The sequence below is a fragment of the Daphnia pulex genome, chromosome 2 (assembly GCF_021134715.1).
Source record: "Daphnia pulex isolate KAP4 chromosome 2, ASM2113471v1".
In the NCBI taxonomy this organism is placed as follows: Eukaryota; Metazoa; Arthropoda; class Branchiopoda; order Diplostraca; family Daphniidae; genus Daphnia; species Daphnia pulex.
In genome coordinates this window covers 7,799,472-7,813,555 of record NC_060018.1, presented here as the reverse complement: position 1 = coordinate 7,813,555, position 14,084 = coordinate 7,799,472, and the positions used below count along the sequence as shown (strand labels likewise).

Below are 14,084 nucleotides of genomic sequence, written 5' to 3'. Positions count from 1 at the left end.
ACGCTGATTTTGCTGATTTTGGGCTGATGATTGAAGTAACTTATAGTCTGTACCACTTTACGACTTGGCTTTGCTAACGTATCATATGATTATTATGCCCTAGTCAGCTGCACGGCGAAAGATTGAACGGGGTCACATTTCAGCATTTCGTGGCGTCAAGTCCAAATTTCAATGGGAAAAAGAAAAGAAGAAGAAGAAAAAAAAGAAATCAATAAAGGAATGCCGTGTCTGTTTCTCCGAGCTGCTGTCGAGTAATAAATATGTTGAACGTCATTTGACGAACCCACGAAACATCCGGTACGAAACGATGTGCCAACATTTTTAATATCGAGACAACGAGATTAAATACAAAAATGACACCTTAGTATTTCAGACCCCATAGGAACTCATTTTATTTGACATGTGTGCTTTTATTTCAGAGCTATGACTGAAATGAAATCAATCACAAGCTGAGAAAGACCTTGATGTTTTGAAGCGCAAGACAGGATGGGGATATATTATGTGATTGTTAAACATAATGTTATTTGCGGATAATTCAAAACACAGTTCGTGTTATGACTGGTTGGTGTTGTAATTTATTTCGTGAATCAGTAATTGCTGTCACAGGTTTAAATTTTCAATTCAAGGCTTTCAGTAGAGAAATGTTGCGTATGTGCGGTATTTCCAATTTAAGGTTTTTAGTAGAGAATAAATGTAATGCTGTACTCATGTGTACGCGGTTAAAGTTTTAGTTGTAAATATATCTGCTGGAAAATTGGAAGAAGGTTGTTCATCATCTCATACACTGTCGGGTTGGAAGGAATTTATAGTTACACGTGCGTCATGCGGGTTATTTATTGACATTATATAACTGAAAATTTTCAATGTTGATTGAAGTGATTTAATAATTCAAGGAAAAAGTGATGCAGTTCAGAACGAAAGCGCTCGTATAGTTTAGACTCCGAATGAAATTCAATTCCCGATAAAAATAAGAGTAATTAATAAATAATATTACACTCTTATTTATCTAAAATAGTAGTTTTATGTTGTCGCGTGACACTAAAAAGCGTATATTTTACGACGCTTATTACAAGCAATGGATTCACAAAAATAATAAAGATTCCACATATAGAGAAACTGGGCGGGACTGGTGACTCTGAATGTGCTTGGCGTTAAGTTGTTAATAATCAACTGCTGTAAGCCGTAAGCGCATGTAGTTCAATCTTTGTTAGTTATTTGTTGGTTAGCGAACTGCTTATAGACCGTCAGACGCCGTTAGAATAGAGATAAAGGCAGTTCACCTATTTTGGCAACGAGTTTCTTGATCAGATGCATAGTTGTTTGCAGTATTATGCTCATACTCTTGTTTATCCACGTTATACCCACAAAAGTTGTTTTACAAAATTTCAATGGTGTTTTTTAAAGGTCAATCAAATATCGCGGCGATGACGTAAAATTGACGTCACTTGCTCAAAGTTGAAACGTAATAGAGAAAAGAGACTTTATTGATAAAAAATAGATACTTTATTTTAAAAATTTTTAAAAACAGTAACAGGATATGGCGTCTGCACAAGGTGTTTGATTATACGATAAAGGAGTGGTATCTCGATCTCTCGGAATTCTCGTGTTTTCAAAATCCGCTCCCGATTACGAAATCTGTAGACGCCAACACTAGGTGGCGTACGTGTTGGTATGGGACCCCCTAGCGGAGGCGAAATCAGTTTGGATTCTGAGTCTTCAGTTGACGTTGAGAAATTTCACTCTGGGAGTGCCCACTGATCTGTCACACACAGATTTTGCTCGTATTGATACTTCATTCGTTTGTTGTGTTTAAATCCGCCAAAGGTAATAACTGCAATGTCTACTAACGTTGTATTGACTAATATTGAATCATGTTTAGATTTTCTATCGTTAAATGTATAAGTTTCAATAGATTTAGTAGTGTGTTTTGACCTAGATGTAGAATGTACAAATTTGTGACCAAATATGGTAATGGTTGGAAAACTTTCTTTCACCTGACGTCGTTTTCCCATATGCAACAATTTCATCTTTGATTTGTGTTTTTACAGAAAATGTCGTCACGTAAGACAGCTGGACGTCGTGGAACTACTAAGAAGCGTGCTCAGCGAGCAACTTCAAATGTTTTTGCTATGTTTGATCAAGCCCAAATTCAAGAATTTAAGGAGGCGTTCAACATGATTGATCAAAACCGTGATGGATTTGTGGATAAGGAAGATCTTCATGATATGCTAGCATCTCTTGGTAATTTACAAGAGGGATTATTATAATTTCATTCCTCTATTGATTTGTTTCTATGAATCTAGGTAAAAACCCAACTGATGAATATTTGGAAGCCATGATGAACGAAGCACCCGGTCCTATCAACTTCACCATGTTTTTAACTTTGTTTGGAGAGAAGCTTCAAGGTACTGATCCAGAGGAAGTAATAAAGAATGCATTTGGTTGTTTTGATGAAGAAAACACTGGCTTCCTCAATGAAGAGAGGCTACGAGAACTGCTGACCACTATGGGTGACCGCTTCACTGATGAAGATGTGGATGAAATGTATAGGGAAGCTCCTATTAAGAAGAGCATGTTTGACTACTTGGAGTTTACTCGCATTTTGAAGCATGGAGCCATCGATAAAGATGATTAAGATGTTGCAAACACCCGCATATGAAATCATTTTCTGCTTGTGTATCATTCCATACACAGATGCCTTCCATATTCTTAATTCTTATAATAAAGCCTCTTTTAAACAAATTGTCTCCCCCCCCATCGCATATTCTTACTAATGAAGGGGTGTCCCCTCTCTTTTTCTTTCACCACTGATGTAACTACAGTGTAAGGGTTGATGGCTAATTAAATAAAACTATTCACCAACTACAGCGCTCGGCTACACAAATTAGTTTTTAGAATAGTCATATGATGCCATGGGTAAACACATTTTTAATAAACTCTTAGTAATCGATGCATTGATATCAGTCTGGTTTTTCTACTGTGCTCGAACGCCCGCCCCATTCAAAACAAATAAACTAGAAATGATGAAGGGACTGTCTGGGGACTGTTGAGTAATCGATATTGGGGTTATGGGATCGATTCAATATTCCTTCGGTGAAGGAATTGTTGTAGTAGAAAACGGATAAATCTGATTCGCCAAGTATCTTTATTTGCGCTTTTCATTAGATAGCTTGTTGATTTAATTACACAGTGGAGTTCCGTCGTGTTGCGTGGGTGTTTAGAGAGAATTCAAGAAGCACCACATTTCTCTTTGGTGGAATCATGCAAACGTATTAAGTGGTATTAAGCGTTGCGGCTGAAGCAATATCAAGAATCAATTCATGCGAAGGACATTCCCTGTCCGTTGCGTGTTGCATGTTACACCAGGGGTGCGTCCAAAGTTCAAAAAAGTTAGCTGGGCTCTCCACCGAATCCACCGATCCACCGGATCCTCGACAAAAAGTTTTTTATCCCCCACAATATTATTTGCTGAAATACCTGGGTCACATGTATCACACGAGGTAGCTTTGAATTTCCGATTGGGTTTTGGTATTTCAAGAGCAATCAAGTTGTTTCCAAATCTCTGCTTCCTTCTTGTAAACAATCTTTTTCAAGTGGGCAGCTTTATAAACATCACAAGAAACTAACAGGCAGCAGGTGCTCCCAAATATGAAGTGAAAAAAAAAGATTTATAAAAAAAAAAAATACCATTCAATCGCAGAATGGACGAGAGATGTGCCTGGTTTTCTTCTATTTCGAGGGACGTCACTCTTTTTTCGTATTTAAAAAAATTGCACTTAACGTCTACTAAAAAATAGCATTTTTGGCATTTCACTTTCCTCCATCTAATGTTCTTAATCTCTATAATAACACACCAAACTGTTGTGACTTACTTTTGGATTCTCCCTTGTCTGTGTCCTAGTCGCTTCTGGATTGCAAAAAAAAAGATTCATTTATTAAAGCAACAAAAAAAAAAAGGTATTTTACTCTCTACCGAAACCCAAACACTTTTTTGAAATACATGTAATCGACTTCAGCAGTTATCTCTATTCATTTCTTATCATATCATAGATAAGTGTTAGACATATTTGAATTTTGATCACTGAGATTGAATTGGGAGGGGGGGGGGGGTATTTCCAACTGTTTATCAATTGTGGCTTTTTGACATCAACAATATGGAAATTTACATAAAAAAGATAAGATTTCTTGGCATGAAATCTTGGCATCTATCTCGGCATGACGGCATCTATTTTTAATAAAAGTCTTATCAAGACAGTTACCCGCATTAAAAATATTTATTTTCTCAAAACAGATCAACAATCAATTCCCAGTGACTAGTAACCATTAAGATAAAACCGCTCCTCTTAAACATAATTAAATAAAATAGAAATTTCAGCTCTAATAATAAGTCCTTGTAGTGAGTTGGGGAATGCCTTAATAATGTAGTGACTCGGGGCATAGTAGACGTAGTTCTTCAGAGCCCCGGTGTAGTAGGCTTGGTAGTAGGTCGGACAAGCGTATGTAGTGATAAGGTGGAAGCCTCAGTCTAGTAGCTGGGGGCAGCGCGGGGCAACGTAAGTTGTAGTGTAAAACTCCAGGGCATGGGTGGTGCAGTAAACAGCAGGAGCATCTTAGTAGTTTGCAGCAGAGTAATACATAGATTCCGCGGTGTAGTAGACGGGGGCGGCAAACGTGGTTGTGTGATGTAGGTGTGTGATGTGTGATATAAAAAAAATTTAAGAAATACTTAACCTCCCCTTTTCATCGTGGATACAGTAAAGATGTTGCTAGTCAATTAGCTAAATCTGAAGACGTCGCAAAATTGCCCGATACAGCCACAACAAAGCCACCTTCCGAATTCCGTATGATTTCATGGAACATCGACGGGCTTGATGACCGTAATTTGAAAATGAGAACAAAGTCTGTGGTAAAGATTATACAGACTCACAACCCTGACGTTGTGTTTCTTCAGGTGAATAGTCGTACTTGTTAAGCTTAAACGTTTTAAGCAAATAATTAACGGACGACGGATTTCAAATTAAATTATAGGAAGTAACCGAAAACATTGGATTATTTGGAAAATAATCTTCCACAGTTCAAATTTATTCCAGGGAATGTAGGCCTAGATGGGTAACTATCTAGCAGCCTGTAATGCACACTTAAAAAAAAAGAGGCTTTCTGTAATTTTTTTGTTATTGATACTTCACTGTTACGATGTTGAATATGTTCACGATCCACTATGATTCCCACGAAATCATTGATTTCCTTGCAACGACCATGGGTCGTAATCTTCTTAAAGTGGAGGTGAGTTTGAATTAATGCACAATTAAAAGATAAATTACTTATGTCCTTTATCGTTTAAAGGCGCATATGGGCCCACTGAAGCTAAAACTTCTTAATACTCACATGGGGAGTACAGGGGAGCACGCTGATGAGCGAATGAATCAACTGGACATCAGTTTTCACGAACTGAGTAGAACCGACAAGTCTGTGAACGTAATCATGGGAGGCGATTTGTATGGCACGTTTTTTATGGCACGTTTTTAGTTCCATATGTAGCACCTCAACTCAGCACCTCAACCACCTCAACCCTCAACCTCAACCCTCAATCTCAACCTCAACCCGGCACCTAGCTATTTTCCAGCGCTATTTTGTCAAGCTATTTTGTCAAGCTATGCTGACATCTAGCGGAGGGAGAATTAAGCGACCCCATCGAGTGTATAGAGCGGCGTTTCTCCCTTTCTCATGGACGTCAGCAATTTTTGCTTATTGACGCGCTAAATAAAAAATACATTAGCGTGATCATCCCGTTTATCCGTTGCTGGCGCTGGCGTCTATGAGAGAGTGAGAAACGCCGCTCTATACACTCGATGGGGTCGCTTAATTCTCCCTCTACTAGATGTCAGCAGAATAGCTTGAAAAAATAGCGCCGGAAAATAGCTAGGTGCTGGGTAAAGGTTAAGATTGAGGGTTGAGGTTGAGGGTTGAGGTGCTACATATGGCACTAAAAACGTGCCATAGGCGCGAACGTTTGAATTTTTTAAAAGTCCACTTGACTGTATAATTTAAAAAATTTTTTAAGCACATTTGAATGAGTTGCTAGGCTAATATATCATTCAGAACATGTTCATGTTGTCATGAGGCTGAACTAATTTTAAAGAGCAGGCGCGACAAAATTGAACGTTGCGCCACTTAATAATCAATTCAGGTGGCGCGAAATTCAAAAAGTGAAATAAAGGATCAAATTTGATTTATAAAAAAGTTAAGTTAAAATAAACACATGTTTATTAAATTTAGTTAAAATTGTGAACGAGACCCCTGTTAATGTGTGGTCCGAATTTTAGACTCGTAGCTTAAGTTTAAAGTATTATTTTTTTATTTTAAAAGTACAAAAAATGCGTTTTTTTCTCAAAACTTACGTTTTTTCAACTTAAAAAACGGGAACAAGCCATAGGGATTTCTTTCAATTTTTTACAGAAGAATGCTTATTATGTAAACTTTATAAAAAAAATTAGAATCATGTTATTTTTTGTTTGGGAAATATTTCACATTTTATACTAGCAATTTTTTTTACTCAATAACTATCAAATTTTCCCCTCCAAAAGTCAACAAACACGTTTTGATGTTTTTTTTGTCATTTTAAGCTTCTTTACATCTTCACAGTCCGTTTGAAGTAAAAATTTTCATGCAAATTTGAGTTGGACAGCCAAAATATTATAAAAATCATTTTTCGATTTCCCAAACCTTTCTGCAGAGTCGATGCCACAACCCACAAGGGAAAATTATATTACGCGTATTACCGACGTATTACTCGAATTTGCATGAAAATTTTACTTCAAACGGACTGTGAAGATCCGTAATTAAATGACAAAAAAGACGTGTTTGCTTTTGCAGGGGAAAATTTGATAGTTATTTGAGTAAAATAATCGCTAGTATAAAATGTGAAATATTTCCTAAAACAAAAATAACATACACCTAATTATTTTTATGATAAAGTAGACATAATAAGCATTCTACCCTGAAAAATCAAAGAAATCCCTATGGCCTGTCATTCCCGTTTTTTTAGTTGAAAAACGTCCATTTTGAGAAAAAACGCATTTTTAGTACTTTTAAAATAAAAAAAACTAATACTTTAAACTTAAGCTAAGAGTCTGAAATTATCATCACACATTACTAAAAGCCTCGAAGACATCTTAACCAATTTTCATGAACCTGCGTCAATTTTAACTTAACTTTTTTCAAATCAATTTTGATAATTTTTTCACTTTTTAAATTTCGCGCCACCAAGTGGCGCAACCTTCGATTTTGTCGCGCTTGGTCTTAAAAAAATAGTTTATCCTTATGACAACATCTTCTGATAGATAAATCAGCCAATCAACGGATTCAATATGCTCAAAAGAATTTTAATGATTATATGGTCAAGTGGACTTTTAAAAAAATGCAAACGTTTGCGCCAGGCGAACGCGTCATTTTTTTTCAAAAACACTTTAGAAATTTTTTGTTATTGTTTTGAATCGGAAAAGCCCAGTGGCGATCAAATTCGTGAGATGGTCGCCACAGCAGGTTTTGGTCGTTTTCATATGGAATCACCCTATAGATGTTATTCCAATGAAAAAGTATTAGACATGCCAAAAAGTCGTGCGCAGTTTACGCCGATGCACACCACTGCGGCCGATAGCAGAACTAAACTTTTTATTACGCTTGACACCAAACGTAGGCCCAATCCTGTGTTTTACAAGCAGACGGTTCTCGAACAAAGGATTGGGAAAGATGGCAAATTTTGAGAAACACAACTTCCCGCGTACTCCGTGATAAAATTTTTTTGTGAGACGAAAATTTACATGACATAAAAGAACAAAGTTACCTGAATTTTGGTCTTTTTAATAGTATTAAAGTAGGGGTTGTATGTGAAAACAGCTCATTCTTTGGTCCCGACATAAAGTGTTGCGACAGCCTTTATTTGCAGTTTTTACACACGTCGAGGCGTGGCTGCATTCCTTCTCATAAATTTTCATGGCGTGTCTGCATTCCTTGTCATTAAAAGAAACTTCGGTTTCAAATACAAATTGCCTTACGTATGTATCTTCACAACCCTCAATGAGCCTCAAATGCTCTATGTCCTCTCTTCCAGTTTTAGCATTATTAAGTTATTAAGTGTTCCTTTCTGTGTTTTCTTTACGATGGCATGCAGCCACGTAACCGGTTTTGGATGAATCATCTTGCTGGTCACTAATGATTTGGACAATATAAGTCGTACCCATGCACTGATCCATCTTCTGAAGCCATGAAACCACAGCACAGTCAAAATAAAAAAGCAAATTTCACTGGGGAAGAATAAGCTTCCAATAGAACGGACACACGGAAATCTAATTCAGTTTGCGAAGAATCCGCCACAGTATAAGTTGTTGCTGATTTTGGGAGCCAAGAAGATCAAGAGGCTGTTGAGCTCGAAGTATTCCTGGGTTCTCTCCATCCTTATGTTGAGAAGCTTCACACGTAAAAAGAACTTTTGAAATATTTTAGGATGGGATAGGAGTGAACCCTATTGATAACTTTCCATCCAAATCAGAACACCACTTTACTCTTCTTGTCTAAAGATAATAACAATTTTTTAAGTTAAATGTAAACAATAATCAACCACCTTTCTCAATGTTGATTTGATAACTTTTACCTGGACAGAAGAATGAGAATTGGAGAGACTCGTTCACATAAATTGCATGGCGTTTCCATGAATTATAAGCTAGCCCTATTTGCACATTATTCTGGGTTGATTCGGATCCTTCCGAGTTCAAAATTGACTGCTGAGAGACTTTTTTTCATTTTAAAAATTTAAATAATGTAAACACAAACAAATCCATGCAGAAATCAAACACGGCGACCAACCACAGTTTACGACGTAGACCCAATCAACATCAAATGAATGAATAACTAATCAACTAGACCTTGATACTAAATCAGGTTAGCTAGAAGGTGCAAATACACGCTGTAACAATGGAGCTTAATAATAAAATTGAAAAGTCCTTTTCCGCTGCTAGTGTCTCTGATTCCTCGAAAATCTAGGATACAAGCCAAGTAAGGAAAAATTGCCAGCTTGGGAATGGTCCTAGACAAAAACTTCGTCCACGCAAATTTGTTGAATGTTTTCTAGATACAAAACACGAAGAATCTCCCGAGTCGTTAATTTTTATTGCTGTGGCAGGGCAAAGACAATCATAATAACCAACAATACATGTTATTTAAATTTTTTAAATTATATTGAAATTTGTTGTGCTCTTATTTGGAAGATCTTTCCGGTAGACATTTACGAAGAAAAGTTTGAGTTTCCTCAACATCCCAGAAATTTGAGGTACAATTTACTGGTGCTTGGGATATTCAAACTCAATATCATGACAGTTCTCCATTGTAAATATTCATCGTCCATGACCATGAGACATAATGAATATGCACAAGCGAACAAAATACCCTGTAGTAAGGGCATGTGATGTCTTTCTAAGCGAGGTTCTGCCAGACCTTAAAAGATAAGGATTTCTTTTGTAGGTGTTCTTTACCAAATTTGCGTTCTAGTTATATATCCACTTACATACTGCAGCATGTCTGCTTCTCCTCAACACATTGTGATTAAATTGATAACACGGATGCCATTTTTGTTTTCCGGGGAGAGGGTTTCTAAGTTAAGGAGGGAACTCGAATATATTCTGAACAAAATCCTTACGATAATGATTTCTTAATTGATCTTCTTAAGAATAAAGAGCAACACCTCCAGGACTTGGATTGCGAAATACCTAAAAAACGCCTACAGTACGACGCGATCCCTAAAAATGATAGGGTATGGTGTGACTCCACCTGCAGAAAACACGTGACCTAAAGTTGTATGGACTCGCACATAAATTGGCATTTCGATAGAACAGATTTCAGTTTTCTTCTTTCTTAAGGTTGAACTAGTCCTCTGAATTGGTCAAATATTCTTCTTTAAAAAAAATACTACGATATCGTCTAAAATAACTAAACAAATGTTCCCGATATAACTGAATGCAAAACAAATTACATTTAACGCTAGAAAGATTCTGGCCCATTGGTCAATCTTAATGCTACTCGTAAAAGTTGTTATCTACTATCAAGGCTGTCTTCATTTTTGGAGCTTAACTTATCGTTACCATTAACCCGATCCACAATCAAGCGTCGTTAAATGCTTATTACGATGAAGCATATCTAAAACGTCGTGGATTCGCAGAACAGTACTTTTTGTGAAGTGGTTTAATTGGTTAAGTCCATACAAAGTATTATTTCAATATTTTTATTTTTTCCTAGGTCTTTGGGTGCCCGTGCCTTCCATGGAAACACTGACACATAGCCTATCTTGCTTAGAATAATAGTAAGCTTCTCTTTTTTATTTGTGATGGAGGAAACTAGAAGGTGTAACTGTTGGTCACAAGACAATGAACAAAAAGTGAGACATAAAGGACCACAAACATTCAATAATGTTTCCATGGGTCACAACATCTCATAAACTTCTGAGAACATAAAGTCCACTCCATTTCTGAGAACTAGAGACCTTATCTATAAACATATCTACTACGGCCTCCTTAAGAAAAGCCTCCTTAAGGTCGTGATTAATTTCAAGTACACACAAGTAAGTAATGCTAGCTTGTGAATTTGAACCATTAAATTTAAAAGACTATTATTACAGAATTACTCGTGACAATAATTAACTAAAAACAATGACGGCTTCAAATAAAAAAGTGTGGAAGTATCTATCTCTATAAGGAAGTGGAATCAATACTGGAGTTTAAAAAGTTTAATTATTACTTATACAGATTATCCATACATGTAGCCGGTACATTAAAAAAATACTGTTTCAATTCGTTTATGAGTAATCATTATACCAAACATATCTGAAACCAAGATTCTTTGTATCAGATGCACATACTGAAACATGAACCTAAATAATTATATGTTTAGAAATTAGAACATTTAACCAGAAAAAAAACGTTAACTAAATTATTAAATCATTTTGATATTAGTCCATTCCTTAATAGAGTGAAATTCATCAATGAAATTTAAAAAATATTGTTGATATCATAAATCTTAGGTTCTTTGCTTTTACATGAGTTATGTTGTATTTATTACATGTTGTATTATATGAAATATGTAATATGAGTATTATTATTATTAAGAGTTATGTACAATTTTGCTATGGCAGATGAGATTTGTGGAAAAATTTTGATGAAGATCTAGACATAAAATAAATAAATGTGATTATTTGCCATCTTACCCCACAGAATTATCCAATACACAAACATTATTTCGAAAATTATTCCATTTCAAAGTTTTTTTATAATTTTTTGAGAGCGGTACATGGCATCCCCGACACGTCGTCACTTAGGCAGATAAACATTTCAAAATACACTTGAAAGGTCCTTATACGCATTTACCTAATTGGATTAAAATTTTAACTTATTAAATTGCCACTTCACTTCTGCTGATATTATGGACATAACCAGGCTTAGCTCTATGCGACTCTGCTATCTCTATGCTTGTCTTGGAACAAAACCATATTTTGCTCAAGCAGCTTTTCTGTTTCGAAGCCTTCTGGTTGTACCGAGTGATTTTCTGTTCATATTAAGAACTGTTTCCAAAATAATTGGTTTAAAAAGGAAGAAGACGACAGTAAACTGTGATGGGTTAAAATAAAAACTGTTTTTCTCGCAAAACAATCACGAAAGACATTACCATTCCAGTTTTACTGAGCCATAGATTGTTGAGCGGCTTATTGTAATTTAATCAATATTTCTATTAAGTATACGAAAATATCAATAATATTATTCCTGATTTCGAAGTGTTTTAAGTGTGAGAAGGAGGTCAATAAGAATGGTTCAAATTTGAGCCAGCACAACTTCTCAGCTTTTTGCCCGGAACCGATGCAAAACCTCCGCATCCTTCAAGTGGAAAATTGCCTTAATCTCTAGTAAATGACACCAATATTGTCCTTCTGTCAACCTCTGTCCCCAACTAGGACCTACTGAAGTAAAGAATAAAAGCTTCAAACGAATTCATGCCGGCAATAAGACTATACTTTATGTATGGGAGTTGAAGGACATTGAAAACAAAGCGTTGATGAAAATGGTTTCGTAGTGCGAAAGGATTTCCGAATTTTGTATTTTTCCTCATCTCACATTATGTATCGGAGAGCGGCCTATAACGTGTTCAACTGATGCCCCTCCATGCTGCAAAAATTGCACAGGAAACGTATAACTTCAACCTTTAGATATAGGTGTTATAATACAATTCTTAAATTTGAAGAAGTCAATTGAGTTAGGGAAACTATTAGGATCTGTTCAAAGACATTGTTCACTGTCAGTAGTGTGGATATTTTTTTTGCAAAAAAAAAGAAAAAATATTTTACGGAAGTTAACTAGATTTTTAATTGAAATAAAGAAAGAATTTTAACTTTTTATTTGTGTTCTAGAAGGGTCCAATTCGTCACTGTTATGAAAAGGTGTTAATTGGACACACATAAATGTAACGATTGGGGAAGCAATGAGAAGAAAGTTGTGGAGTAAGTAGCGATGAAAGTGCGTATTATTAATCAACCTCTACCCGTTTAAACATCCACTAAAGTATGTGTTTCTAAAAGCTCAGTCAATTTTTTATTATTTATAATTACGTTAAAGGAATAATGATTCACACCGAAACTGATTACCAACTTCTTGAGTTCTTTGATGTGTTGGTGTTGAATTGGTCTAACAGTGATGTAATACAACAAATATACTGTGGTATTTGAGAATTGATATCTTGCCTGTAGGAATTTATTCAAGTTGTAGAGGATGTCAATAGTACTTTTTAGTGATGAAAATACCTTGTTAATCGATTCCAGTTCTCATAGTTCCTTATAATTCCTTCTTCTAGCACTTTTGCTGTTCTCTAGGTTTCGTATTTCCTTTTGAGGTTCACTAAATTCTGCCTGAGATTTGCTAGCTATCAGCAGGGAAATTGGTATAACTTGAAATTTCTGCCATTGTGTGGAAATTCATCAATCAAACGATAATAAAAGCAGCTAAGATGATTTATCTAACGATGATTAGTCTAACGATTAGTGTCTAAGTATTCGGATAACTCCTTCTGAACATCCAAACACGAGAAATCACTTAAGTATACGAAGACATTGAAAGCAGCCAATGGAACTTAAAAATTTTTTTAAAAATTCTTTAGTTAAAATAAGGTGCGATAAGATGTAATTACGAGATGGAATAAAAACAGAATCGTCCCCTCATTATATCGTACTTGAAAACAATTTTATTGAAGTCGCAAAAGTACAAAAAGTTTGGAAAATACTTTATGTAATTAATTGTTGTAATTTAAGTAGATTTTGAAAGCCTTCTGATTCAAGGGCATCTTATGTTTCACAGTTTTAAATAATAATTGGGGTTCACTTTATTGGCTGCCAGAATAATAAAAAAATTTCCTGGAAATCAAAATTTCTAGAAATTCAATCATAATAGTTCGTACAATTTTATAAAAAATTAATTCTCCAAATTCATCATCCCATTGTGCAATGATTGTGGATTGATCGTGGAAACACTAATTTTCTTCGGTTTTAATGTGATCTTGTTATTCGTGGAACGTTTGAAATTGATTATATACAGCACCAAAAGGTTGTAAATCACATTCTGCATAAGCATTCTGCAAATTTGGGATGATTGTGTTGATTTTTCGGAATTTTCCTTTGGTGAATATAGGGTGAGTAACTTTTGCAAAAGTAGAGTCCAATGGATTTCTGGTGTAGCACAATATATTGAAAAAGACCAATTAAAGGTTTTAGATAAAAATTTGTATGTGCAATTGATGCGATATATATGATGTTAATAATGAAGGTGAATTTGCTGTATAAATGAATTTAGGGTTTTATTGTTGATTTATCTGTGCATTGTGTACAAAAAACATATTGAGTTGGAAAACCACAAGTTAAACATTCACTAACATCACCGAAAGGATCATAAAATTCAAAAATTTCAGTAGATAACACACACAACTCACACGATGGTTTCACAGATAAATGCACTGTATAAAATGGTTTGGTAGTTAAATCTAAGTTAGATTTAAGCAAA

The 14,084-nt window shown here is 35.4% G+C and overlaps 2 protein-coding genes across 2 annotated transcripts; both read left to right on the top strand.

Moving 5' to 3' along the window:
• The first annotated feature begins 1,666 nt into the window (after window positions 1–1,666).
• On the top strand, window positions 1,667–2,867 carry LOC124204391 (myosin regulatory light chain sqh). Its single transcript, XM_046601448.1, has 3 exons — window positions 1,667–1,824; window positions 2,049–2,241; window positions 2,304–2,867. The coding sequence occupies exons 2-3, from the start codon at window positions 2,052–2,054 to the stop codon at window positions 2,633–2,635; spliced, it is 522 nt and encodes a 173-aa protein (XP_046457404.1). The 5' UTR covers window positions 1,667–1,824; window positions 2,049–2,051; the 3' UTR covers window positions 2,636–2,867.
• A 1,713-nt stretch (window positions 2,868–4,580) lies between these two features.
• On the top strand, window positions 4,581–5,565 carry LOC124189028 (tyrosyl-DNA phosphodiesterase 2-like). The gene is made up of 4 exons (XM_046581988.1): window positions 4,581–4,628; window positions 4,721–4,961; window positions 5,177–5,283; window positions 5,344–5,565. Exons 1-4 carry the CDS (start codon window positions 4,581–4,583, stop codon window positions 5,524–5,526), a joined length of 579 nt encoding a protein of 192 aa, XP_046437944.1. The 3' UTR covers window positions 5,527–5,565.
• The last annotated feature ends 8,519 nt before the right edge of the window (window positions 5,566–14,084 follow it).